At 36.7% G+C, this 26,958-nt stretch overlaps 1 protein-coding gene across 3 annotated transcripts; it reads left to right on the forward strand.

Moving 5' to 3' along the window:
• The first annotated feature begins 372 nt into the window (after nt 1–372).
• HLTF (helicase like transcription factor) lies at nt 373–25,603 on the forward strand. Of its 3 annotated transcripts, none has more exons than XM_076341588.1 (24): nt 376–540; nt 1,887–2,097; nt 2,687–2,853; nt 3,313–3,446; nt 4,438–4,538; nt 5,272–5,346; nt 5,555–5,746; nt 5,867–5,962; nt 6,984–7,032; nt 8,797–8,884; nt 9,591–9,670; nt 10,589–10,678; nt 10,902–10,999; nt 12,338–12,481; nt 13,290–13,428; nt 14,187–14,322; nt 14,637–14,816; nt 15,280–15,404; nt 16,690–16,868; nt 20,105–20,233; nt 21,652–21,764; nt 22,064–22,244; nt 23,662–23,742; nt 24,433–25,603. In XM_076341588.1, the coding sequence occupies exons 1-24, from the start codon at nt 524–526 to the stop codon at nt 24,583–24,585; spliced, it is 2,958 nt and encodes a 985-aa protein (XP_076197703.1). In that variant the 5' UTR covers nt 376–523; the 3' UTR covers nt 24,586–25,603. The 3 variants fall into 3 exon arrangements, with proteins under 3 accessions (XP_076197705.1, XP_076197703.1, XP_076197704.1); XM_076341589.1 differs by having other exon boundaries at nt 4,441–4,538; XM_076341590.1 differs by lacking the exons at nt 22,064–22,244; nt 23,662–23,742; nt 24,433–25,603 and having other exon boundaries at nt 373–540; nt 21,656–21,745.
• Nucleotides 25,604–26,958: the final 1,355 nt, after the last annotated feature.

Consider the following 26,958-nt stretch of genomic DNA (forward strand, 5'->3'; position numbering starts at 1 on the left):
ATGAACTTTCAGAAAACGGTATTCTGACAACCCCATGCTTTGCCCTTTGCACCCTCTTTCAGTTTCTTAGCGTCTCTGCGAACTCGTAAACATTTCCTTGTCTGTAACTTACGGTTAATCGCAGATGTTCTCTACCGCTGTAAATAGATTATTTTAACACTACCACTTGTCTGATAAAGTTTACATGGCGTGCTGGTAGGGCCGGGCACCCCGGAGAGAAGGGTGCGTGACCCGCCTGTCGGGTGGCTCTGGGTCGCGGCGCCGCAGCCGCCCCCTCCCCGGCTCCGCGCCGCCGGAAGGCTGCTGGCGCACGGGGCAGGCGGGGAGGGGTGGGCAAAAAGGCGCCCTCTTCCTGTCCGCAGTGCCTTCATTGGCCAACGTCTATGGAGTCTCTGGGGTCTCTGGCAGGGATTGGTGGTTGCCGTTGTCGGGTCTGGAGCGCGGGCGCCGGTTCACGGCCGGGGAGCGGTGGCTGGGGTAGCGCTCGCTGAGCTTTGCAGGCCGCGGGAGCCCTGTTGCCGCCATGTCGTGGAGGCCCAAGTGAGACGGGGGTGGTGGCGCCGCGCCGTGCCCGGGACGCGCCTGTGCTGACCTGCGTCGCGGCGGGTCCCGCCTGCGCTCGGCCGCTTCGCGCCGTGTCCTGCGAGCGGCGGCCGGGGCGGGGGGCGGCGAGGTGCTGGCGGGCGGCGGGGCGAACTGAGGTGGCTAGCGTAGAAAGTCAGCCTCCGCCGCCCTGTTCTTGTCGATGCCGGGTGCTAGGGCCGTTCATGTGGCTTCTGCGTTCTGGCGGGGCTCCCGGAGAGGTTTTCAGTAGGGCAGTGGCAAAATGGCTTCTAGTTAACCCCTCGCTGGCTCATCTGCGAGCAAAGCCTCAAACTGCTGTTTGGTTCTGCCAGAGAAAATGGAATGCCGATTATACAGTAACTTTAGATATCATTTGCAAAAGAAACCAAAGTTTACTATGCCAAGCTCTGAATGACTAGTATACGGAGAGTAATTATTTTAATTGGCAGTACTCTTAAATTAATCCAGCAACACAGTAGGGTAGTTTTGGGATATACCAAAGGTCATGGTTATTATGTATGAGTTAAAACTTGTTTTGAGATTTTATTGTTGCATATTACTTGATTAAAACAATTGTTAGTATGTCGATCTTCACTCAAACATGTATTAAATGCATGGCCAGAGATGTTTCCATCTCTTCGTGTGCAATAACGTGAGTTAACTAGGTGTATCTCTTCACCAAAAGGGGAACCTGGCCGATGGAAGTTTGTATTAGAGATACATAGTGTAATTACCTGGGTTAGGTTGGAGTAGCTGATTATCTCTGAAGTTTATTATAAAGTATTAGTAATAGATGTCAAGGTGTGAAGGTAAGCTTAATAAATATGTAGGGAACAGTTATTCTAGCATTTCAGCTTCTGTGGATATAGGCATGAAGTTATACAGAGTTAATAAGTTACAAACGGGTTTTTTTTTAACCTTTTTCTTAGATGAGAAAAATTTGTGTTAGGAAAATACATGGAAATTTTGCTGTGCCAGGTGTAATTAGAGATGTAACTAAATCTGGAGAATTCATAATGTTGTTGACAAAAATAATCCGTGAGGGAAGGTAGAGCGGAATGCACAAATACCATAGTTTAGTCAGTTAAGTTGTCAACTCTTTATTATAATTGGCTTAAACTAATTTATTAGGGATTAAAAAATGGCAGACAAAGTTTTCTCCTAATACAAAACTTTTTTTGAATGTTTCCAGGTAAATATCTGAATAAAGTTGTAAAACTGGGGTTTATAGGTAGCCTTATATAAAGGGGTAAAATAGATTACAAGGAAATAATAATAATTATTATTAATTGTCAAATATTTCACACTTTGTCTTTCTGTAGAGATTCTGCGAGAGGATGCTCTCAGTATAACATCTGCAGAGGAGAAAGAAACTATTCCCGTTTTTCCTCTTCTGACTTTTACTCTAGTCTTGGGTTGGAAGACTTCCTCTCTGTAGGTGACACTTCTGGAACGGAGGAGGATACAGACTCAGCTATCTTATATGGCACTTTGCGAGGAAGTGTTGTTGGATTACGATACTACACAGGGATTGTAAGTGCATGATAAATTATAAAGCAGAAGAAAAAGTTGTCAGCTTCAGAAAAAATACGTTTAATTAAATTTCAGAAATTCCTAGAACTTTTGACCGAGTATAATTTTGATAGATTTTTTTTTTCCCTAACTTGCTGTATTTGATGTTCTTCACGGGAAGTACTTAATCTAAAACTTTAATTCAAAATTTAATTAAGGTAGCAAGCTTTCAAACCTGGTTTAGTTATTTGGTAGCTCTGCTCACCCACAAAAGGCAAATGAAAATGACTGAAAACAAGAAATTAGATGGGTCTTTGAACTGTTTACAGGGACAAAAAGGGATGTTTATTCCCTTACAAATTGTGTTAGCAGTTGAAGGTAGTTGCTCCCAGGAATACTTTTGAAATTGCTGACATCTATCAGGTGCCTCTTCTGTAATGCTTTTGGTATTTTTGAGTAAGTAGTAGGTTATTAGACTGGCTGAACAGAATGCTATACCAAATTAATCTTTAAGCTTCACGGTATTTAAGTAAATGTATATTAGATATTTCTGCAAATAATTTGCAACTAAATGAATGTGCTCTGGCGTTTGTTTGTTTTGCTTTGTTAGGTTAATAACAATGAAATGGTTGCACTTCAGAGAGAGCCCAATAATCCTTATGATAAAAATGCAGTGAAAGTAAATAATGTGAATGGAGACCAGGTAGGCCATATAAAAAAAGAACTAGCAGCAGCATTGGCAGGCATTATGGACAACAAACTAGCTTTAGTTGAAGGGTAAGTGTGACGATTATGCTTTTGGTTCCATGAATATAAATAATGGAAATGTTTTTTGTTGCTACACTAGCAAATTCTGTAAACTATTTATAAGTGTTCTCTTTTGACAGAAATGACAGCTTTTGGTAATATGATTAAAGCTTTGTGTTTTCAGACTCTTTATTCTTCTGCTGAACTACTTGCATACAGTTCATTCTTTCCCATATATGATAAAATGTAGAGACACTAGTGAGAGCAAATTCCTTAAAGATTGTTGTGGAACTATTAAATTAACTGCATGTGGTGGTTCATGTAAAAGGTTTACGCAGTATGAGTACTAACACCTATCTGGAACATTCTGTGTTTTGATGAAAATAAGCACTTTAGAATACCTACTGCTGAAGAAATAACAAGGTTTATTATACAAAATTAAACAATTAAAAGATTACTGCTGTGGGTTTTTTTCCTGCTTTTTATCAGGGTTGTCCCTTACGGAGCAAAAAATGCCTTTACTATGCCTGTACAAATGAGCTTTTGGGGAAGAGAAGAAAACAAGGAAGCAGTGCTAGATCAGCTAAAAAGGCATGGATTTAAATTGGCTCCTCCTCTGAAAGGTAAGTCTTGAACTTTTGGGGGTTTTTCCTTTTTAAAATATTCAGATTGAACTTGCCATTGGTTGGAAGAAATGTTTAAGGGCTTAATCCTCATCATAGTCCTGCAATTCACAAAATTATTTTTTAACTTAGTTGGGGAATAATGCAGAGCCCGCAGCTATTAATTTTAAACTTCATAGGAAGTATACTTTTGTGTCCTGTCTTTTATGTTACCAGCCAGCAATTGGAGAGGCATTTAAGCAACCTCAGAAATATACTCGATTCCCTAAGTTCCTTAAAAATCCATAATGATTCCCTGCATTTCTCCAGACTTGAAAAAAAATTTTTTTAAGAAACAAGTTAGACCCTTTCATAGGGTGAGTGTTTCAGGGACAGTGCTGCTTTTTAGCAGAGTGCTAGGATGTGTATCCTACTAGTGAGGTGTGAGCAAATAGAGATGAGATGTCTCTGAACAAATAAGCTTAGCAGACCTGATGCTTTGCAGAGCCAGCCTTGCACAAAAAGCACCTGTGCTCCTGGAACTAGGCTTTGTGAAAGCAGTGGTGGTCAGGAGTAAGGATGTGTGCAGAAATAAACGCTTGGTGAGGGATAGATCTGTTTTACATATAGGAAGATTTCAGTTTTTATCTTATAGGTTCTATTGCGCATAGCTAACAGAAAAAGAGCTTGGAGTGAAAAAGCATTTTGCGTTATCAGTCATTATACTGTTACCAAGTCAAATTTCATGTAACAACAATTTTTAAGAAACACGGTTGCCATCTCGAAGGATCCCAACCCATAGCTCATTGCCTGTGAGTCTTAGGAAGCTTTGTGGAAAGCCTTTGTGGCCCATTTAAAGTAAAGGATAAATTGAGGCTAAAAGACAAATGGTGAAAGATACTGTCTTACAGCCCACAATCTTAGCAGCATTGTTACTTATGAGCCAGTGAAGGTTGAGATTGGGAAGTCATCATATTGTTGTGTTTTAAAATCCTATCTTTTTTAATGGCAGTAGGTTCAGAATGTGGTTTTGGATCAAAGTGGATTTCTGGGAGAGCTGGTCCGAGTTACAGTGCTCCAGTTCATGCTGCTGTGCAGTTGACAACTGAACAGGTTTGCATTTCATACTTAAACACCTGGAAGTTGGAATTTTAACAGTGGGGGCCTTTAACTTTTTCATTAATAAAACAGTGCTTGTGAAGTGGAAGTATGTTGCTTTTTTTTTCTTTTCTGAACCACAGATTTGCTTTGAAGTCATCTTGAACTTTTGAGCTTTTTCATTTTTATACTGTAAGCAGACGTTTTAGCTGTGACAGCCTTGAGTCCCATGTAATTTTGGGAGGTTTTGCTTGTTCGGTAATCTTTTTACATTGTTGTGGTGGTGTGTTTTCTTTTCTCTGTCCTAATGCTTTACCAGATAACAAATATGTTAAGTTCTCAAATGAAAATAAAATCGACTTCCAGACTTTTTATCTTCAGCTTTGGCCCAGGGTTATACGTGAAAGGTTGGGTGGTGGTTTGGTTTTGGTTTTGCTTTTTTTTGCTCTTTCAAATTAGAGTGAAGTAGTTACTTTAGTGAGTGTTGTACAAGGATGTGGATATATTTAGCCATCCCTTCTCAAGCTCTTGCTTGTATTGGCATGTGTTTGTCTTGGAAAAACTGAACTTAATTTTTATACAGCAGTAGTTAACAAACATATTCCAGCAAATCAGGTCTAAAGTGGTAGACCTATCTATACTGATTACTATATGACAGGTAATTGTAATTTAATAGTAATTGATTATTTAGTGAGGTTATTTTTAATTGCAGTAATTTTAATTGCAATTTTTGTGTTCATTTATGCAGCTTAAAAGTGAATTTGACAAATTGTTTGAGGATCTGAAGGAAGATGATAAAACTTGTGAAATGGAAGGAGCAGAGGTATTTCTTAAGCTAGAAACCATTTTCTATAAAAATATAAATACATAAACATCTAGATGCGTATTTAGCTTTGTCTGTACGCAGGAGATGCTTGAATCAGAAAAAAATTTAGTAGGTACAAAGGACTTTTTAAAAAAATTTTTCTTCCAAAAATGGAATGTCATATTTAATATGTGAATAGTGCATAACGTATCTCTTTAATTTGCAGGCTGTTGGCACACCCTTGCTTCCCCATCAGAAGCAGGCTTTAGCTTGGATGGTTTCATGTGAGAACAGTAATGATTTGCCACCGTTTTGGGAAGAGAGAAGTAACTTCTATTACAATACACTTACAAATTTCGCAGAAAAGAAGCGACCTAAAAATGTTCTTGGAGGAATACTGGCTGATGATATGGGACTGGTAATAATACTTACCAAGCTTAAATTTTTTTTTTTGTACAGGACGTGTGCGTGTTTCTTGATTGGTTGGTAATTTGGTTCGTTTTCATGTGTGGAAAATATGTTCTTTTCTGTTATGCAGGGTAAAACACTTACTACTATTGCATTGATTCTCACAAATTTTCAAGATGGCAAGCCTCTTCCTGTTGAAAAGATCACAAGTTATAAGTTTTATGAGGTGAGATGAAAGAAGATTGTTTTAACAGAGTTAATATAGCAGTTAGTAAAAAAACTCGTGCCTAGTAACTTTCTGTACAGTGAACTTTGTATACGTTTTATAGAAAAAGTTACTCAAGTACATCAAATAAGAGGAAGAATAGGGTAGATTAGTTGAAGGTAGGTGGACTATGTTACTTCAGAGTATATAATTGAGCTGTAGACTGTATTATCTTAGAAGTGTATGCTTAAGTATACTCCAAGGAAGAATTTATGAAGGCATAAATATTTTCAATGTTAAGTTTTATAAATTCTTCAGTTTCTTGTAAATTTCTCCTGTATAGGCAAGTTGTGACTGCACAAATAGTGTGTTTTCTCTGGGGCTGTGCATGCATAGTTCCTGTGTGGTTTGGAGGAAGTGCCTGAAACAACCAAATAGCAAGCAGAAGGTCTTGGTATAAAGTCCATAAATAAATACATCTGGGTTTATATTTTTGCTAAATACTTGAAATGAAGAGAGATGGGGAAACTACAGTTAGTGAACTAACACCAATGGGCAAACTCTTCTTAAGTAGTGTAGTTCAAGTGCTTTTTGCTTTCGTTATGGTACGATTTTCAAGACGGTGAAATAAACTAAATGCTAGGATTAGGTGATATGTTATGCAGTATTCCCTGACAGTATTAAGGCTGGGGGTTTTGTTTCATTTTACCATGCTTGTCTAAATTTAACAAAATAATGGTTTGTGTTTGACCTCAGAATGTTAAGTGGGAAATGTTATTAGTGTGTTTTCTTTCTAGGGCAGCTGTGTAGACTGAGTTTCTCTCCTCTGCCTCTCTACAGTTTCATTTGAACTCTGTATGTGGCTACTAAAAATAAAAAAAAAATATAGCTTTTTCAGCACCTTTAAGTGACTGACTTGCCACTGAGCAAGTCTTTCGTGTTTCAGAGCAGTAATTAATCACTGGTCAGATTAGTGTAGTAATGTTACTGGCTTTTTTTCCAGTTGCTACATTAAAGAATAAAAGTTTCCATTCCTCAATAGGAATCTCGTACTAACAGCAAGAACAACGTTGGACGCGGACTATGTAAAGGTGACAGCAAACTATGAAAAGTCCAGTAATGTTTGCATGATAATTAATGTTATTACCTGGGGTACTCTTAGCCTGTGGTCGGTGCTAGTCTTCACAAACTCTTGACAAACTAAATATCTCAGAAGAGTATTTAAAACATACCTTTAAAGATGTTTTAGTTGATATATGAGAAGATTAAGTGCCTTGTGAGAAAGTTGCACCCTGCCAGGAAAGCTACAACATCCAGGAAATGGATTCTGGGTTCCTTTTGCTTTCCTTTTTCCTTCCTTGTAGATAAAACAGGAGCACTTACGCATCTGTTAGAATCTTGTTTAAATAAACAGTAAAGATTAGTAGTTAAATTGTAATTAGGTTCTGTATTAAGTCACTGTTTTGTTTTGGGGTTTTTTTTTGAAATATTTTTAAGTAATGAGCAAATGCAAGTATTTAGAAGGATTTTATCACACCTATAGTTTTCAGGTTGTATCGGGAGAATTTATAGATGTATATGGAAAAATTATAGTTGCTGTTAGTATGTCCATCGTGCTCTTGAAAATGACCAAAGAAATGTATGGGGCTTGAAGTTTTCTTGCAGTAACTTTCCCTTGTTGTCCTCCCATGCAAGGAATTTTAGTATGGATGGCCTAACTGATAGCACAAGAGAAATGAAAGGAACTGATAAGGAGAGACCACATTAGTATGAACTGCCTCTGGTGAAAGTTATTTTTATCAGTACTCTGGAAGGGAGAAAATGCAGACTTTCATGGGGGTCAATATGAGTGTCACCAGAAAATCAGAACCTTTATCAAAGCTGAAATGCCTAGCAGCATCCAAGATTTTTTTTTTTTCGCCAGAGCATCAAGCATTTTAACAAGATACTATTTACAGCAGTGAGGGGAGAGCCTGTTTCTACTGTTATTTAATCTGAAAAAGTGGTGATAATGTCTTTCAAACCCTTATACCCCCCTGCCCCCATTTCTCATTCTATTGTACATTAAATTGATACCTATTTCTTGAGTCTTTGCAAGTTTTGCCATCTTCAGGATTGTATTAAACTTTTTTAATATTTAAAAAAAAATTCTTTACTGAAGTTTAAATCTGGAATTCAAGCATGAATTTACTTATCTGAGTTACAGCAAAACTCTTTCTGTAAGTGCTGTTGCTTTCAGTTTTGATATCAACTCTGTCCTAATGCGTTTTCTTTTTTGCATTTGCTTCTGATATTCTATTATTGGCAGAGCGCAGAGGTGATGTTTTGTTCACTACCTGATAGAAGACCTTAAAAAACCCCAACAAAACAAAACAACTCCCCCGTGGTCCCCACCAACCCCCTCCCCCGTGCATCTGTGATGTTACCACATTTATTCTGTTAATGTTGCTGTTATTCATTTAGCTTTTGGCAACGTGGAAATCATTAATTAGTAAGGTTTGACCTGTAAAAAACCTTCACCATTTAGCATTATTTAAAACTTCTTTATAGAACTTTACCCTTACTGTTAATAGTATAATGTTTACATTTGTTTTTTCCTCTTTCTTGACAGTTTGGTTTTGACCACCTGCAAACTCAGTACGCATTTTATGACTGTAAATATTTAAGATTGTTTTAAGAGTATTTTTATTTTTCACTTGTGATCGCAGTATCAGTAGTACTTGTCCCATGCAGAACTAAGGTTGTTTTAAAGGAAGTTTGTACTTGTTCTTGATAAAGTTACACTAAAGCTGGTTTGATAACCAAGCTGAAGACTATGTGTATTTTTCATAAATACCTATTTCTTCTTTATGAAGACTCTAGCAATGTGATGGAGCCTGGTGGTTCTAACGTAAAAAAGTTTGAAACTACTCCGTTGAAATACTCAAGTTGTCTTCCAAAAAGGTAGATAGCTGGAATAATCTTTTTCTTTTCATTGGTTTGCTACATAGATTTCGAGTAGAAATGAAGTGGTGCTTGGTTATGATTAACCTTAGCCTAAAATGTATTCCCACTCTCTCCTCACCTTTCAGTATGCTATACTTCTGCTTTCATTTATCATAAGTGTTCTGTATCTGTGTTGCACTTTGGAATATATTAAAAAAGCATTAACTCATTCTACGTGGCTTGCGTGACTGCATGCTTGGATGTCTCCTTCAGTAGTAAAGGTGCCTGATAACATCAGTGTGTGGCATCTAAAAAACTGGCTGTGAAGTAGTCTTTCTTCTAGTATCAATTGGGTTTTTAAGTGGTTAAGAAATACTTTGCAGGCATGCTTCTGACAGAGACACAGCTTTGAGCTGATGAAGTTGTGAAGCTTACTAATGTGTTTGAACCTTCCCACCACACTAGCCTCTCCTTATAATTGGTGTGAACTTCAGTGATAATCTGTACCAAGTTTTATGAGCATCATTCACCCTGCAGCTGTGTTCTGTGCTTTCTCTTTTTGTAACCCTTCTAAAGAGAAAATTTTCAAATCACAATGGTATCTTATTTGCAATATCAAGTTCATTTGCTTTATGCTCTTGAGATTTAGTATGTAAATTCAAGCAGTAGTAGAGTTGTGGGTTTTTTGTGTTTTTTTTTTTCTTTCTTAATGATGATATCTTAGAGATAAAGCCAAGAAACCCAGATATTCAGGAAGCAGTGACTTGGGAGAGTCTGAAGAATGGCTACTGCAACAAACAGAGAGTAAGTTGATTTTTTTTTTTTTGGGGGGGGGGGGGGGGGGTTGTCTTTTTTTTTTTCAATTGGTTACTGTAACACCTGGTGTCTTCCTTTCTGAAGGCAAACTGAACAGGATTTCAGATTAACTGGAAAAGGAATTAACTAAACTACTTGGGGGTTTTTGTTGTGGTTTTTTTTTTTATTTAACCAAAACTTTAAGCATATAATTTTAGAAATTGCTGAACAGGAAAGCAATGCTTTAGTCCTAAGTGTTGTAGTTTGTTTCCTTAGCTGAATGAGTGGTGGTGTAACAAGCTATGAGCAGGGTCAAATGGATGGTGAAAACCAGAATTGCTAAGATTTTTAGAATTTTACATAGACTTGTTGTCAGGGCACTAGGGTTGGAAAAACAAATTCAAAAAACTAAGTCCATCTTCTGTAGTAAATACCTGAAATATGATCATGAAGAGGCAAGAACATGTGTCATTTGTTGAACTAAGTATCTTCCATGGAAAAAAAATGAAGGGCTACAGGTACTCTGGAGTAAGTAGTTAAGTTTAGGTTTAAAGTACTTGGAATGAAACCTTGTGCTAAACTATTTTTTCTTTTTAAATGATTGGTAAACTGCATTCCTCTGAAGATTCATAACCTGAAATAGATGTATAAGATACTATATTTCTACACACATGCCTGTCAGAGTTCAAGGAGTGTCTGGACGATGCTCTTACCTGCATGGTTTAGTTTTAGGTAGTCCTCTGAGGAGCAGGGAGTTGGACTTCATGATCCTTATGGGTCCCTTCCAACTCGAGATATTCTACATTATTGTATTGGAGAGGAGAAGTAATTTGGTTAACAGGTTTGACTTTTATGAAGCGTGTCATAAAAATAAATGCACACACATGCTCTGCATGGGGTGAAAAACCTGTGTTTGGTTTTTTGCAGCAACTTCCTGTGTTATCCAAGAAGATACTGGCTTTGCATCTGTTCTTCTACCTTCATCTACTTGTTTAAAAAGACAAACAAAGAGAAAAGGTAATGAAGGGATAAACAGACAATATTAATTTCTGAGTTTTTTGAAGCTGAAGTATTATACATATTTGATATAATAAATGAAGCTTATGTCTTTGTAAATTGCTTTGATGCTGTTCAGGTGAAGAAATTTAGAAAGGACTTCAGGGAACCGTAAGTTTCTTGAACTTCTACTTTGCCTTAAAGTGAACTGTTATGCCACTAAATATGACTTCTGTTTTCTCAGGTATCGCCAGCGTTCAGTCAGTTGAGAAGAAACATTCTGATGATGGCCCCAGAGCAACACTGATTGTATGTCCACTGTCTGTCCTAAGCAACTGGATTGTAAGTGCTAAGCTGTTTTAATGTGTAAATGTGCTATATGTTGATTATGATGCAGTAGAAATAGTACTCCCTGTAGTCTCTCATGCTAGTAAAAGGTCACGGTTTACCTTTTTTATGAAACAGAGCTGCTTTCACAAGGGAGGTTTATTTGATAGAAATTTAAAAACTGGAGTAGTATTGTAACGAGAATGCAGTTCCATGAGTAGTGAGCTCACCACTATCAGAAAGAGCGAGCTCACTTTCCCTGCTTTTGACTAGGCAGATGCACTTTGGCACTTCTGGAACTCATGTGATTTAACTCCTTAAACCAGATGAGGAAGGTGGAGGAGACAGGTCCTTCTTCTTGCATGCTCAGAATAAAATATTATTGTACTTAATTGATAATGCATGTGACATTTCATTTACTAGAGATGTTCAGTAATTTGGCAATCTCGTCGGTGATTTGTGGGAGTAGGTCTGCTGGGGTGAACAGGCTGAAGGGCCCTTCTAGCTCTGTCTCTGCATTAGTTAAATTTTTTTGTTTTCATGACATTTTGAATACAAGTATTAAGGGGATATCTTTAACTTTCAAGTTATATTTTGTTTGGAAGTTTTTGTTGTCTGTGGTTAGGACATTAATAAGAAAAGGAAACAATTTACTCTTAGACTGTAGGTAAAACATTGAAATTGTGTAATTGGGAAACATCGAATAGTGTAAAAAAAAAAAAAGTACTCTTTTTGTCAACTCAAAACTGAATTAAGTATTTAAAAAGAAAACTTGTGACTCTGGTGCTTCAAACTTCAAATTGTTGATTTTTATTGGCTGTTGAGATTACTGTATGCTGAGTGCTTCACAGAACAAATTGTAGGGAATATACACACTGGCTTTAAAATAAATGCTTCGACAATTGTGCTGTCATTTATGTTAAAACTTAGGTGGTTAACCCAGGAAAGGGAAGAAGCTGTAAATGAACAGTGAAAGAATAAACAATGAGAAGATGAAGGTAGAAAGTGAAAAAGAATATAAAAGCTCTTCCATTACAGTTTGGGAGGAACAGTAGATTTTGAAGTGCATATAGCATCAGGATGTGAACTAATACTGTGCCAGAAGTAGAGCTAGAGTTACCAGGATGTGATACTGTGTCTATTACTAATGACTGAGGTGACTACTTCTGGTCCCTCTTCTCACCTGGGTGGAGGGGTAAAAAGAAACCCAAATTCAAATTGCTTTTGTTAATCCAAGTGGATGTAGAATGTCACAGAGCTAGAGGAAGTTAAGGCAATTTACAAGAATTTCATTCTAACAATCACGTAGTAACACAGTATCTTTTGGATGACTTTTGACAACTTTTCTTTCAGGACCAGTTTGAACAACATATCCACCAAGATTTTCATGTAAATATTTATGTTTATTATGGTTCTGACCGTAGCAAAGACCCATCAGTTCTTTCAGAACAAGACATCGTACTGACAACATACAACATCTTAGCTACTGATTATGGAGTAAGTAAATGAGAAAGTGTTCTTTGAAGATCCCTTACTGTTCAAGACTCCCAGTGTTTGGGCTAATGATGGCAGTATATTCAAGTGCTATTCTGGTAGGCAATCAAAAGGTTATAGCTGTAGTTTTGCTTTACATACTTTCTTACAGGTTCGCTGTGGTAATGAAGGGAGTTTTTTATTGCTCCTCTAGAGAAAATTATTTGGCTGCAATTATGGCAGCTTAAGGAAGAGACTTTTTAAGGATAGAAAAGGATGGCAAGTATGTAAATCTCCCCAAATCTCAGTGGCATGAGGCTCCCATTTCTGCCTTCTCCTATTAAATTTGAAGAATATGGAACATTTAAAAACCATAATTCTGTAGTTCTTGTTGCACGTGGGCTGCAACCAAGTAGCTCATTGCATGAGATGTATTTGTAAAGTGATGGTTTTCATAGAAATTCCAGCTATTTTAAAAGCCTGAAGATTACATCTTTAAGTATAATATAAACTTTTAATTTGCTCTCTGGTCCAGTTTCCATATCTTTGTGTCTTTGAAGCCTTTCTTCTTTTCAGGCTAAGCTTATTTTTGCTGTAGCTCATTCCTCATATTCAGGTATGAGAAGACTGGTAACGTTTTCCAGGAATCACTAAATCTAGAAGAAGGAATGCCTCATTCTTAGTTTTGCTCTTCTGTGCTGATAAATAAACAAGATGCGAATAAATACTATCCATTATTAATTGTGGAGTTGTTATATTAATAGCTTGCTTAATCCATATTGCAAAAAGGATTTTAAATTGAGTCAAAGATTAAAAGAATACTGTGTTTCAGATCAGAGGTGACAGCCCTTTACACAAAGTCAAGTGGCTGAGAATTGTGTTGGATGAGGGGCACACTATACGAAATCCAAATGCTCAGCAAACTAAAGCTGCCTTAAATCTGGAGGGACACAGAAGATGGGTACTTACAGGTAAAATATTTGACACCAGAGGAAATGCAGTGCAAATCATCGTAGTATAACACCATCTTGTGTTTCCACTTTGGCTTTTTCTGGGAGATGGTTAATGTCTGTGTCAGATTCATTTGGAATGTTTTTAAACTTGTCTTTGAGCAGTGATTTAGGTGTGTCTTCTTTTAGTTGTTTTTGATTTTGTTTGCTTGGTTTTGTGGCTTGGTGGTTTTGTTTGGGTTTTTTGTTTTGTTTTTGTTTTTATTCAGTTCATAGACACAAATTTTAAAATAACTTTTGGTACACAGGTTTGATGGAAGTGCAAGTAAAAAGGGACCTATTTATGAACTGACATATTATGTCTGGTTAGAAGCTCACACTCTTAGGTAGTTATATGAACCTCAGTAGCTTTTTGAAATGTAATAGTCATCCTAGAAACTGCCAGGGACCATGCAAGCATGTGATCCTTAAATGTAATTTAAAGAAGATCATGGTATAACCACTGCTGGTGAAGCTGAAAGGGAAAGAATAACATCCAAGTCTTCCCAGCACTGAGAGCTGCGGTTTTCTCACTCTTAAATGTGTAAGTGTTTTGTAATATTTTAATTAAGAAAATAATATGTAGTCTACTTAATGACATGTCAACCTAGTTATGAGAGACCTTGTCCATGGTGTATGTTTTGGAGAAAGCACAGAACTTTCACTTTGACTAAAAAATTGTATTTTTTAGTTTCTTCGAGGTTTTACAATCTTTTTTTGTTTGTTTGTTTTCTGTTTAGGCACTCCTATTCAGAATTCTGTAAAGGATTTGTGGTGTCTTATTTCCTTCTTAAAACTGAAACCTTTCACTGATCGAGAGTGGTGGCACAGAACAATTCAACGTCCAGTCACAATGGGAGCTCCAGGAGGACTTGGGTACGAAGTGTTCCCAAAGGGTTTGTGAACGAGTATGACTGGCAGTGCTTGGGCAATGTGACAAATTAGTGTTTCATGTTTAAAATTGGAATGCAGGTGTCATTAGTTTTTATTTAAATTTTTGAGTTTAATTTAATAAATATTAAATAATTTGAATTATTTAATATTTCAGATTGATTAATTATATTGTACTCCTGGGCTTGGATTTTGTACAGAACATGTATTTATGCAATAAACTAAAAAAAAAAAAAACAACCCCAAAACAACAAGCCAACCCCAGCTGGGTAATATATTGTCTATATATGTATTTTTAGGCGTTTACAGTCTCTGATTAGGAGTATCACCCTTAGAAGAACTAAAACAAGTAAAGTTAAAGGAAAACCCATTTTGGAGTTACCAGAACGTAAAGTACTTATTCAGCATGTTACGCTTACAGAGGAAGAGAGGCAAATATATCAGTCTGTGAAGAAGGAGGGCAAAGCTGCTATTAGCAGGTAAGTAGAAGGCTTTCTTAATCTGGAAGGTTGAAGTTTGATATCACAAACTTGCATTTCAGAAGTTTTCATTATGTTAGCTCTAGTAGCCAAGTGCGTCAGTTTGTATGCCATAAGCTAATAACTGCAAATTAGCATAGCATCTGTTCAGTTCTGAAGAGTGAAGTAGAGACTATTGCAGAACTATGTATTAGAAGTTCTGTCTTGTGAGAAACAGAAAGGGATACCAGATACGTAAAGAATGGCCTTAATATTTTTGTCACCACATGTTAGCATTTCTTCTAGTAGAACATGCTACTGGTAGCATTTTGTGTACCTTGTTTCACGAGAGGATTTGAGAAAATATATTCAAACAGGAAAGTGAAAAATCAGAGAATCATTCTAGCAGCTGAACTTGATCACTTGATGTCATCTGTTACTTCAGGCTGTAGCTTTTCACACTAATGATAAAACTCTTGTTCAGATTTTTCAGTGAAGGGACTGTACTAACTCACTATGCTGACATCCTTGGTGTCCTGCTCAGATTGAGGCAGCTTTGTTGTCATCCTCATCTTTGTATAAATACATCTTCTTCTAGTTTTTCAGCTGGTGAGTGAATGCTTTTGGTTCCTGTGTTTCTAAAAACAGGACTCGCACTTTGTATTCAAGAACAGAAACACGTTTGTGTTTTTCCAAGCTTTCTAGCTTCAGCCTTCCTCTCTTCAGCCAGCCTTCCTCTTTTCAGCTTGGATTATTGAACTTTTAGCTTTGTTACTTTTATTTTTTCATACCGTAGTATGTTTGAATATGTTTGAGAAGTGGGTACTTGAGCACATACTCCAATATGAACGAAAGCAATGAAGTACGAGTGGTTACGAAAGCTAGAAGCTGGAGTTAATAAGCTTTGACAGCCCATACAGAAATGACCGAAGAGGACCTCTGCAGAGCCAAAGGCAGAAGGCTTGTTAAAAAGCAGTGTATCTGCTGTTGTAATAATTCACAGAAGTGCTTTTACAGTAAATTTTTTTTCTTTGCCTCAGGAGAGAAGATGTAGAGGAGCTTTGGAGAATGGCTTGTAGATTGGTAGCCATCTCAGCAGAACCATAGCCTCTTCAGCAGAATAGGAAACTGTTGACTTTGTTACGGCTGTAAGGAAGGGTAAACACTGAGGACTGCAAGGAGAGTGAAATTTTATTTTTGACAAGCCAGAACTGTACAGCTGCATAGTGTTAAAAATTATATGCATTTCTTTCAGAAGAAAGTATAGTCTGTTTGAAATACTCTAAATTTGAGAATTCTCAAATTTTAATAGTTTGAAAAATCCTATTTTGAGATGCCATTGGTATAGGTGTGATTTTTCAGGAAACTGAAAGACCGATGAGATATGGTCAGAACCTTTTTTAGAAGGTTGTCATTTATCGTCCTGAAAAATACAGGATGGAGAAATGATTGGATAATTGTTCAATAATTATTTAGAAATTAATTAGTAACTAGTATGATTTGAATTTCTTTACTTAAAAAATAAAGCACTCTTACATATAAATAGTGTCATCTCCGTAGTATTGTTACTACTTGAACAGCTGCCATATGAAAACTGCTTGTTCCCATTGGGGATTGTGTTGCACACGTACTAACACTGAGCCTGCAGTCAAGGTTCTTTTGAATTCTAATTACCATTTTTCCAAGTAAGATTACTCTTAATGTGTTTTGGAATAGTAGGTCGGAATTTTCTGTAGTATTTGGTAGCTTGTGTTTTTATACATTGTAGGCTATATCCTCACTGTGTATAAACTGTCCTAATTGCATTTTGATCAATGGAACTGTGTTGATGTGTGCCAGCTCAGAGTGTTTCCTGTATGGAAATCTGTTTTTAAATATCTTTCTGTATTTGCAGATAATAAAACTCCTGAAGAACTGCATGAGACATTAGTGAGTAAAATGAAGTTGGTTCTGAGCTCTGGTTCAGATGAAGAATGTGCAGTTTGCTTGGAATCACTGACTCTTCCTGTGATAACACGCTGTGCGCATGTGTTTTGTAAGCCATGTATTTTTGAAGTCATCAGAAATGAACAGGTTGGTTGTTCTATGGTTAATTGTAATAGCTATTCAAAAGCAATGAACTGGTATCACCAGAAGTCCATCTAGCTATTGTTCTTCTGAATCATAAATGGTGAACAGTGTAAACCTAATCATCAGCTGGGCTATAAAAACTATTGGCCTGAAGTCAAACTATGGAGAGAGTAGCTGTCAAACTGAACAGTGTTAAGGTCCATCAGTATTTTCAAAGACCTTTTCCATAGTTCTCACCTTACTTTGTCCCAAGGGTAAAAGTGATGGCATCAAGTGCGGCATTGTATACCTCCATATAGCTGGATGCCTTTTCACTGCTTGTATGTGATGTGATGCGTGTATATATTGTTGTGCTTGAAAGAGACCAAAGCTGTGTATTGAAAGTTGACTGTTGAACTAATATCATGTCTACTCTCCTTATTCCAAGCTGATAACCTTCTACAGTGAAATAGCTGCCTTGCTAGAGCACCACCTTTATGGCCCTTCTCTCTCCAGAATAAGCTTGTGGATGAGCCTCTCTTGCTTTTTTGAAAAACATAGCTTTTATTTTTCTTGTGCATTTCTAAGCTATACTTTTCCTTCTTGTTTGCCTGTTGCTTTCTAGGGCAATCTGACAGTGTGGTAGTCTCATCATCTGTATCCAGTGCTGCTGCACTTCCTCTCTGGAATTGTTCTGCCTCCTACTCAGCCACAGTAGGGCTGCAAGTGCCAGACTAAACGTAGGTGGTGTTCTTTATAGGAGGCAACAGGAGACAAATTAGTCCCTGCTTGTGCATAATCAGTCAAGCTAACAAGACAAAGGTAGGAAGTGTTGTTTGGCATGTAGATTGACTTTATTTCATTGCCAGACACGCAAGGTTCTGATGCAGATATCCCAGTTGAGAGTTTCTGAGAATTTTGAGAGAAACTAGTGGTGTGAAATTATTCTCTAAGGGAAGAGCACTTGCAGAGGCCTTTTTCCAGTGCAGAGGTTCTTGATGTGTCTGTAGCAGAGTCAGTGCCCCTACTCAACCTTCAGGTGTATTTAGGCGTGCAGAGAAATAAATCAGGTTATGACGTGATGGAACCTGTATTACTTGACTGTACAGTCAAGGTATTTACTACGCTTTGCCTAGAAAGGACCTTGGAATCTGCAGAACTAGGGCCTTTACCCAATCCCACATTGTTCCGTAGATTGCTTTCATAGTAGTGAAGTCTGAACAGAGGTGGCTGTAGGTTCTGCTCTTTTGAAGATGAATTATCGTGAGTTTATAAAGCAGTGAGTGAGTAAGCCTTTCTTACGTTCAAACTGATTCCTGATTTAAATCAATTCCCAAGAAAGTTTTTGCAGCTTCTAGCCAAAACACTGACAGAGATCTAAATTCCAGAGTTGGGGAATTCACTGTTTCCACATGATAGGTATTTGTCCTAGTGCTGCATCTCAGTTGGCTAGTTCCTGTGCCTGAATGGTTACAATGTAACTCTCCTCTAGTAAATAGCTCAGGAAAGTAATTTACTTGCCACCTTAAAAACAAAGCAAACAAACACATACCCCCTCTCCAAAACAGCTTGGGTTCAAACATGATTCTTCCAGGCAAGATGCCTGTTGTTTCCATTATTAATACAAATGAGAGCATTAAGCCATCAGTGAGGAATGGGATGTGAAGCTGCCAACACAGAACTGCTGAGTGAGAAGTTTGGCCTTTCATTGTATTACAAACCTGGAGACCATTTTATCTTTCTAATGTTAACCTAAAAGTATTTACTGAAATTGGAAAAACTTTTGTAGTAGTTAACAGCTTGAGAGATAACACCTTCATTTCAGTCTTTCATTGAGGCTAGCTTCAGACTTGTGCAAGTAAGTAAAGATCCTATGCAGAAGTCCTAATAAAATCTCTACAGTAATCTAATGTCTTTGTGTATTAACTGCATTCTTGTAAAAGCTTGCCAGATATGCATTAAAACATTATTTTTTTTTCTTCTAGTTGTTGATTGCGAGACACTTTTTGTCACTTTCATATGCTTTCACTGCAAGTCTTCCATATCTGTGTTGGCATTGTTCAGCTGTGTTGTGGGTTTTCTGTTGTTTTTAATTACAGTACTAAATTGAAGAAGGGTTGTAGAAAGATGTGATCCTGTTATTTAAAAAAAAAAAAAAAAAGTCCTTGAGCACTGTTAGGATTTTTTTTCCCCCGAAAACTTTTTCAGATTTATTAGAATTCATTGATTTTTGTCTCATCACTGGAGGATTTTTGGATTGCTGCCAAATCAGGAATGATTAATTTGTAACTATGTTTGGAGACTGTTACTTCAGATTCCTTTGTGTTAAGATTCTGTCTCTTGAAAGGATATCTTTATAGCTGCAGTAAATTCATGTATGCAGACTATGACTGCCAGCGTCCTTAATTGGCGAGAGGTTCATTCCAGATTAGCAGCCCCCAGTATTCATCCGCTTTGTGAGGTCTGCTTTGCAGCCTGCCTAAAGATGCCTTGGTTCTGTGGCCAGATTGCTATATAAACTGAGTTAGCTAATTTTAAAGGGTTGCTCTGTTAGGCAAAAGTTTTTGATGTTTGTCACTTTTGCGTTGCAATGTTGTGTATTTGTCTAGTGCACACAGTCTTTTGTTAAATTTTGTGAGTAGTCCTATGGAAGTGCTATTGTATAAATTCTAAACTTTACCTTACCTAGAGTATGCTTCAGAGGAAAAAGCTTTTGGTATTAAGTGATGTCTCATTTCTCATGTCTGTTTGGGAAAAAGAGAAGATACCCTGTGTCTGGCCCTGACAATGCATATTTCATCAGACTGCTGTTATTTCTGTGCAGGCTTTGAAGAAAAAGGGTAAAAGGTCATTCTTTGTAACTAAGAAAGATCTTGTCTTTGAAAGATGGTTTATTTTTCTGATATTTTAAATAGTCTTCTCCCCGTAGCCCAAGTATTTGCTTGCTTTTAAATCTTGAGCTGCTTATTTCAAGTATAAATATGCTCAGAAAGAAGACCACTTTTAAGGAAGGCGGAGTGTTTTTAAAACATGCAGCATTTATGTCACCTTAATGTTCTCACAAATAAAATATTTTGATTGTTACATCAGAAATGACAAAGCAGCGTGTTACAAGAATTAATGTACTCCCTGAGGATTTTTAGTATGAACACTAATATAATAATTTCATAAATGGTGCTTTGTAAAGGTGATCTTTAGTACTCACTATAAATAATTTGATTTAATATGTTTCTTCTAATGTTATTTGGGCTTTTTTGTAGCCAAATGCCAAATGCCCTCTCTGTAGGAATGAGCTTCGAGTAGAGCACTTGGTGGAATGTCCCCTAGAAGGGGAAGTAGACTCCAGTAATGGAAGGAAGTCTGATCAGGAGTGGATATCCAGTTCAAAGGTACATTCCACTGTGTTTTACTTGGCTTTCATTATGGTTTTGTTGAGCACTCTCTAGAATTTTTGTGTAAATATGCTGAACATACTTTACATATGCATAACATAGTTTATTATTTAAAAGTCTGTACGGCATGTTTAGCCAGCACAGGAGAAAATGCATAATAAAATCTCATCACAAACAAATTTTGTAGCAGGGAAACAAGGCAAAAGGAGCATCAGTTGTAATTTGATGCTGGACATTGTGCAGTACATAGATGTGTATTAATTGAATAAAACTTTCGGTAAAAGCTGTTGCTTTGCATTTTGTTTCTGTTTCGGAAGATAGAGTAGTTCTATAACAACTGAAACTATTCAGCTCTTAATTTACTTTTGGATACTAAAAATCTAAATAAATCTTTCTTAAAACTTGTCTAAAGAATATATATTCTGCTCTAGAGGGGAAAACTAAATGGGCATCATATGTTCAATATAACACTTGTCAGATAAACTAGTAAGATATTTTTATTTTACTTTGCAGACCTTTTTCTCAAGGTCTGCCACATCATTTTTTGCCTCACTTTCATTGTGCATTTGCTGCCAAAAATTAAATCTTCCTGCTTGTACTTTCACCTTTTTGAGATTGCTTTTCTGAAACATTAAATTTTTAATTTTAATTTGTAATGAAGTTACTGTTCTTTCAAAAGTTGGTTATAAACTTAGTCCCTAAAAATCTTTCTGTGGAGACCTAAGAACTGATTTAGGACATTGTGCTCTAGAATATTAACTTTTTTAATTTTTTTTTTCTTTTTTATCTGGTGCAGTTACTTGCATTCTCTAGTTAGTGGTTCTTTACCTCATCATAGCTAAACCTTACAAGAGAAAACTGGCAATGTTCTTCTGCCTCAGATCCAATTTCTAGCTCCTTTTGTTCTCATGTTGGTCCCAAGAGTGCTTCTGGTGCCTCCTTATCCTCTGTCATACCTAGCCAAGGGTCTTGCATAGCTTGCCTGAATATTCCTGGGGGAAGGAAGCCTTTCTCGCTTCTTGAGTATTGCTACAGTAGAGCGCTCGCCTGGTGGCTGTCCCTTGCCTTGAGCCTTACTTTTCAGAGTTCCAGTACTCTGTTCCTTTTTTCCATATGCCCTGGAGGTAGGGGACTGGTTGACTCCTGACAGTGGGAAGTATGTCTGGAAAACAAGTTTGTGAATCCTTTTTCCCAAAGCACCATCAATCACCCTGTAGTTTGTGACTGTTAACAGTGTGCAACCCTTAGTTTCCTTTGGAAACTAAAAGAAACTTCCCACAGATTTTAAGAATAGTTTGTTTAAAAGGTATTACTGAACAGTGATTTCTCAATTGATGTGAACTTTATCAAAGCATCTGTAGGAGTGGAATCTAACCAAGTCAGAATAAGCTGCATAAGTCTTCATTTGATTTCAGATAGATGCTCTCATGCATGCTTTGATAGAACTACGGAGGGATAATCCAACTGCTAAATGTCTGGTTGTTTCTCAGTTCACAACTTTTCTGTCACTGATAGAATATCCCTTGAAGTAAGTAGAACTACTGTCTTTTTTAATAAACACGTGCTTTTACGGTGTGTTAGAAAGATCTCTCAAAGAATATAGTATCCTTTTGATTTTTAGAACTTCAGAAGAGGAACAGACTACTTAAATACTTTGTTTAGTGGAATAAAGCCATGAATCACATTCTTCTTGTTTTTAACATATCACCTGTTAAATGCAGAATTTTAAATATGCATTTCGAAGTAGAGGTCAGGATTTTAATGTATTTATTTCCTATTGTCACTGAAAATGGATTGTTAAATTGAACATTTTTGCTCTCTCTTCAGAGAATCAGGGTTTGCCTTTACTCGTTTGGATGGGTCAATGGCACAGAAGAAAAGAGTAGAAGCAATTCAGTGTTTCCAAAGCAGCCAAGCAGGATCCCCAACTGTAATGCTTTTGTCTCTGAAAGCAGGTGGAGTTGGATTAAATCTGACAGCAGCTTCCCGAGTGTTTTTAATGGATCCTGTGAGTAATGGGTTGTTCATAATGATCTGGCTTAATCTTGGTGAAGCTTCTTTGGTGTTTTCCTAAGAGGTAGAAGGAAAGCCCCCCTGAGAATGAACGCCACTGATGAGTATCTGTTAAGGGCAAATAGGGCTTTTCTTCATTTGTTTCCCTGGCACATTTTTGTTTTAACACAGTATTTTTGTGCTGTCCATTTATTTACTGTGAATGGAAAGAATGCTAGTAGTACTGTTAACAAAGTGGTGTGACACCTTACAGCATAGCATTTGATATCAGTTCCTTCTTTCTTCCTTTCTCTTTCTTCTGATACTTTGAATGTAGTTTTCTGTTTGTTCCATTCAATAACTTCAAAAGCCATGAAGTGGAATCTCAGGAACAGTGTATTTTTTTTCTGTGTTATAATGCAGTGCTCCTCTGTTCTAGTCTCTTCTGTTATTTTTGTGAATTTGTAAAGGAAGACATTAGTCTGAGGTTACTTTTTGTGATTGTAAGAGACTGAGAAAGATGGTGATATCTAAATTTAGGAAGTTTTTGCCTTTCATTAAAGCACTCAGGAATGCAAAATTATTTGTAAGGAATAAAAATGTGAATTACATTTATTGATAGCAAAATGGTATTCTTAACAGAATTGGTTTATGTCTCATTGTGTCATTGTACAAAATCAAAGGTTTTCTGTTTACTGAGTCATTAAGAAGAGTTCCTAGATAACTTTCAGTATGGGGGTGACATGGCAAGGTGAGCCCATTGCATGAGACTTGCTTATCACAGAACATTATTACGTTTTAGGTAGATTTAAATACCCATTCTGTCAGAACTATTAGTACTATACCTTTAGATAGCAAAAACACGCTGGAAAAATGCAGAGCACAGACTTGGCATTTCACAAATCCTTAGTGTTATATCCTAAGCATAAGTAGGAACGGCTACACTAGCATTTTGTGTTCAGCAAGTTTCTTGTTTACCTAACTTGGCAATTATTGCATATATTAATGGAAGTATACGTGGGCTTTCTTAACAGTCAGGGGACTTAGTCTACTGATAAATAACTGCCTCTGTTCAGCTGGCTCAGATTTTGCTATCGGGAAGAGGGTACTGAGGCAGTTAGTATATGCAGTGTGTATTTCAGAATTAAAATGGTAACAAGATTGATTTTATGTCTCCTAGACTCCTGACAAACTTTTTTTTTTAAAGCATTTGCCTGAAGTTCCTGCTTGTTACGAATACATAATCAGAAGTTCTCAAAGCTTTCTTTATAGCGGGATACTTAAGTAGTGAGACATTAGGTTGGGAGTAATTAACGTGCAAGCAGTATTTCTTCAAGAGCTGATGGTACAATGACTTCTTTGTGATTCCATGTGCATCCTACTATGTATTTTGAAGGGAAGTTACTTAACTTGTTCATTGCTGCTACTGATAGGCTTGGAATCCCGCTGCAGAAGACCAGTGTTTTGACAGGTGTCACAGGCTGGGTCAGAAGCATAATGTTGTTATTACTAAGGTGAGTTGAGAGATGATCTGTTTGAACCGTTTTCTGGTTATGAATAAATAAATTATTTTCCAAAAAGCTTTACTGTATTTTTAAAAGAATTGTGACATTATATGTCTCACCAGTAAACTTAGTGTGGTATGATTTTTGAAGTGGATTTTGGATTGTAAGATTTTATTAAATGTAACCTATTTCCTGTGAAATAATAATTTTAGAAATTAGATGTCCCTGTTGAGCTATTTGGAGTGACTAAGATGGGGTAGTATTGCTGTTGCCTAGCCTGGCTATTACAGTTCATTGTCTTGAAGGTATGTAGAATGCTTTTGTTTTTGTCATAGCAGCTTGTTTAGCTGCAGAAGAGCAGCTGGTCTGTCTCATTAATACCCAGTCACAAAAATATTACTTGGGAAATTGAAGACAGGTTCTCTTCTAATATAAGTAGCAAAGAGGTAGATATTCTTCCAGTAAGTGTTTAAAAAAAAAAAAAAAGGGCAAAAAACTTAAAATGCCAAACCTTTTCCTCCAACTGCTTTATAACCCTTCCCTCTTGTGTTTTCTTTACAAAGTAATAACAAAATAATGTAACTGTGCTTTAGGGTACTCAGCTTTTTAACTTTTTTTTCCCAAAGTACATAAATTTCTCATCCTAAAATTTAATAAAAAAAAAAATTCCATTTCAGTGGGGCTTTTTTTGTATTTCAGTTCATTGTGAAGGATTCGGTGGAAGAAAATATGCTGAAAATTCAGAACAAGAAGAGGGAACTTGCAGCAGGAGCCTTTGCTACCAAGAAGCCTTCAGCAAGTGAAGTAAACCAAACCAAAATTAATGAAATAAAGGCTTTAATTGATTTATAGCTTGAAACTGTGGTATTTTGAGTAAATAATACATTTAGTATTTTAGTTAATATTGCTCTTCAAGTTACATATCTCATGCTAACTTTCAGTTTTGCTGTCTTTGTGGTCAAAACATAAATACTTCAAATAAATTCTAAAAACTAATTTGCTCCCAAATGTTAATTTAGAAATGCACAAACTTGTTTTGCACTCCTGAAATCTTTCCAGTATTCATTTCTTCGAAATGTTGCTTATTATGTACAACGCTTAAGAATACATAAAAATCCCTCAGAACAGAAATGCATATTCATGCATTCTAACTTGCAAGAATTTAATCTCTTTTTAGAGGTGAATAGAAATGAAATAGCTTTGTGTTTCAATCTGTGTTTCCTGATAACCAAACAGATCATCTGGATTGTTTGTTTCAGAATAGGTGGTCAGTGATCACTTCATAAGGAATTCTTACTTTTGCAGACTATGTTCAAAGATGGCATTTAATTCCAAATTTTAAATTTTTTTTTTTTACTATTTCTGAGTAATACACAGGTGCAGCAGGGAGTTCCTCTGTTGATTACTTCCCAGAAGCTAGTAAAAATTAAGTACTTAAATTTGTAAAACACTTTCTTCTAATATTTTCCTTCCCTTGAACAGAATTCCACTGATTTTTGTAAAGGTTTTGTGACTTGGATAAAATGCTAGAATCATAGGCTTGTATTGATAACACGCTTTCCAATAATTTCTGTACACACTTTGAACAGTACGACTGTGCTATATGCAAAGTAGAATATGACCCACTCATCAGTGAATCAGTTAGCCCTTGCAAAATAAATTTAACAGAACAAATTATTTTAATAGCTGCCAGCTTTCTAACAGTTTTCTTGCACTGGTAAGTGCTTTTCCAATCCCATACATATGTCTTAGTGGAATGCTGATCTGCACGCGTCTTGATTTATAGAGGAAGAACTTGGTAAACTATTTATGTTCATGTACTGCAAAATAATAAATAGCACTGAAGAATTTCAGTTGAATATTACTTGAATATTCTTGTCTGTTCCTTCTTTCTCTTTCCATTTGATTCGGGTCTTCTGTTACGTGTTTTCTTAACACTATGCTGCCTTCCCTGTAACGCTCTTAGCTATGGAGAAAAGTGTGTTTTAAGTCTGTTAGAGAAAGAATTAAAAAGACATGAATGATGGAAGACAACGCGAACCCCAGTAACTGGTTGTCACTGGAACGTTGACAAAAGAAGAAAACAGAGCTACACCTGATTGAATTTTTTTTTTTTCATCGAGTTTATGCAAGTTAAGCTTTCTTTGGATTTTTGTGCTTCAGATTCTGATGTTTAGAGATAAGCTGGAGAAATAGTTCCTGCTTATGAATGAGAGATTTGGCTTTGTGTCATTCTTCCCATTTTCTAAGCTAAAATTCCATGAGGAAGAGGCCCATTTCAATGGCTAGTCAAGCTACATCATTACTTGTGTTAAAATATGCTGACATTTTGCAGAGTGGCTGAGTTATGATTATGAAAACAATTACTAGTATAATTTTTCCTCTACTAGATGATGGTTTCCATGTTCCAAAGCCAAATAAAAAGTTCCTGGAGTTAGTACTAAGCTGTATGGCTAGTTAAGCTCTCTCCCAAGAAAGCCATTAATGTATCTGAGAGAATAGTTAGCAGTCAAAGCTGAGAGCAGAAAAGTCCTGTCTGATTTGATGGAGCTATTCTGTTACTTGGGTGGTTAAAACCCACAGTGTTCTGGTTGGTTGGGGTTTCTTTCTGCTTTTAATGAGCTGTAAGTAGTCTTTGGCTATTGGTATTCTCTTTCTTGGAGTTCTAACGGTGTGTTCTGTGGCATGTTCTAGAAGTGAGCTTTTGGAATTATGAACTTAACGTTTTTAATTCCAAAGACTGGAGTTAGTAGTCTATCATTCTGGGTTTTTTTACCCCCTACATAAAACAAAGATGTAAATGGGGGAAAAAAAAAAGCTTCTAAACGTTTTCAGAGTTGCTCTGAGTTGTCACCATCTAAGGAACACCTTAGACTATATGCTTTTTAAAGGCAACTGGAGTCCCAATACTTGAGTTGCTATCTAAGCAGGGCTATGATTCTTTTGAATAATGATGTTTTGAGTATAGTGCTTTAATTCAGTTACTGTTTTGAGTACCTACAGTTTAGAGCAGAGCATTGTTTGATGTATCAACTGATACTGTTACCAAGGATAAAAAGAGATCTCTATGTTTCTGCAAATGCTGCCTGCAGTAATTATGAAGGAAATAGTGGCAGATAATGACACGAAGGTCATTTTATTGAAAATAAGCTGCATAGAGTTTGGTACAGATGCCATACCTTTTAGCTTTCCTGAGGCTGTGGGTAAACACTTAACCACAGTATG

The sequence above is a fragment of the Aptenodytes patagonicus genome, chromosome 6, assembly GCF_965638725.1.
Source record: "Aptenodytes patagonicus chromosome 6, bAptPat1.pri.cur, whole genome shotgun sequence".
NCBI lineage: Eukaryota > Metazoa > Chordata > Aves > Sphenisciformes > Spheniscidae > Aptenodytes > Aptenodytes patagonicus.

What these genes read in the sequence shown, in the direction of transcription:
- HLTF (XM_076341588.1), top strand. An exon ending in TACGATACTACACAGGGATT is followed by an intron (nt 2,098 to 2,686) that starts GTAAGTGCATGA and finishes TTGCTTTGTTAG; the next exon opens with GTTAATAACAATGAAATGGT. An exon ending in AAACTAGCTTTAGTTGAAGG is followed by an intron (nt 2,854 to 3,312) that starts GTAAGTGTGACG and finishes GCTTTTTATCAG; the next exon opens with GGTTGTCCCTTACGGAGCAA.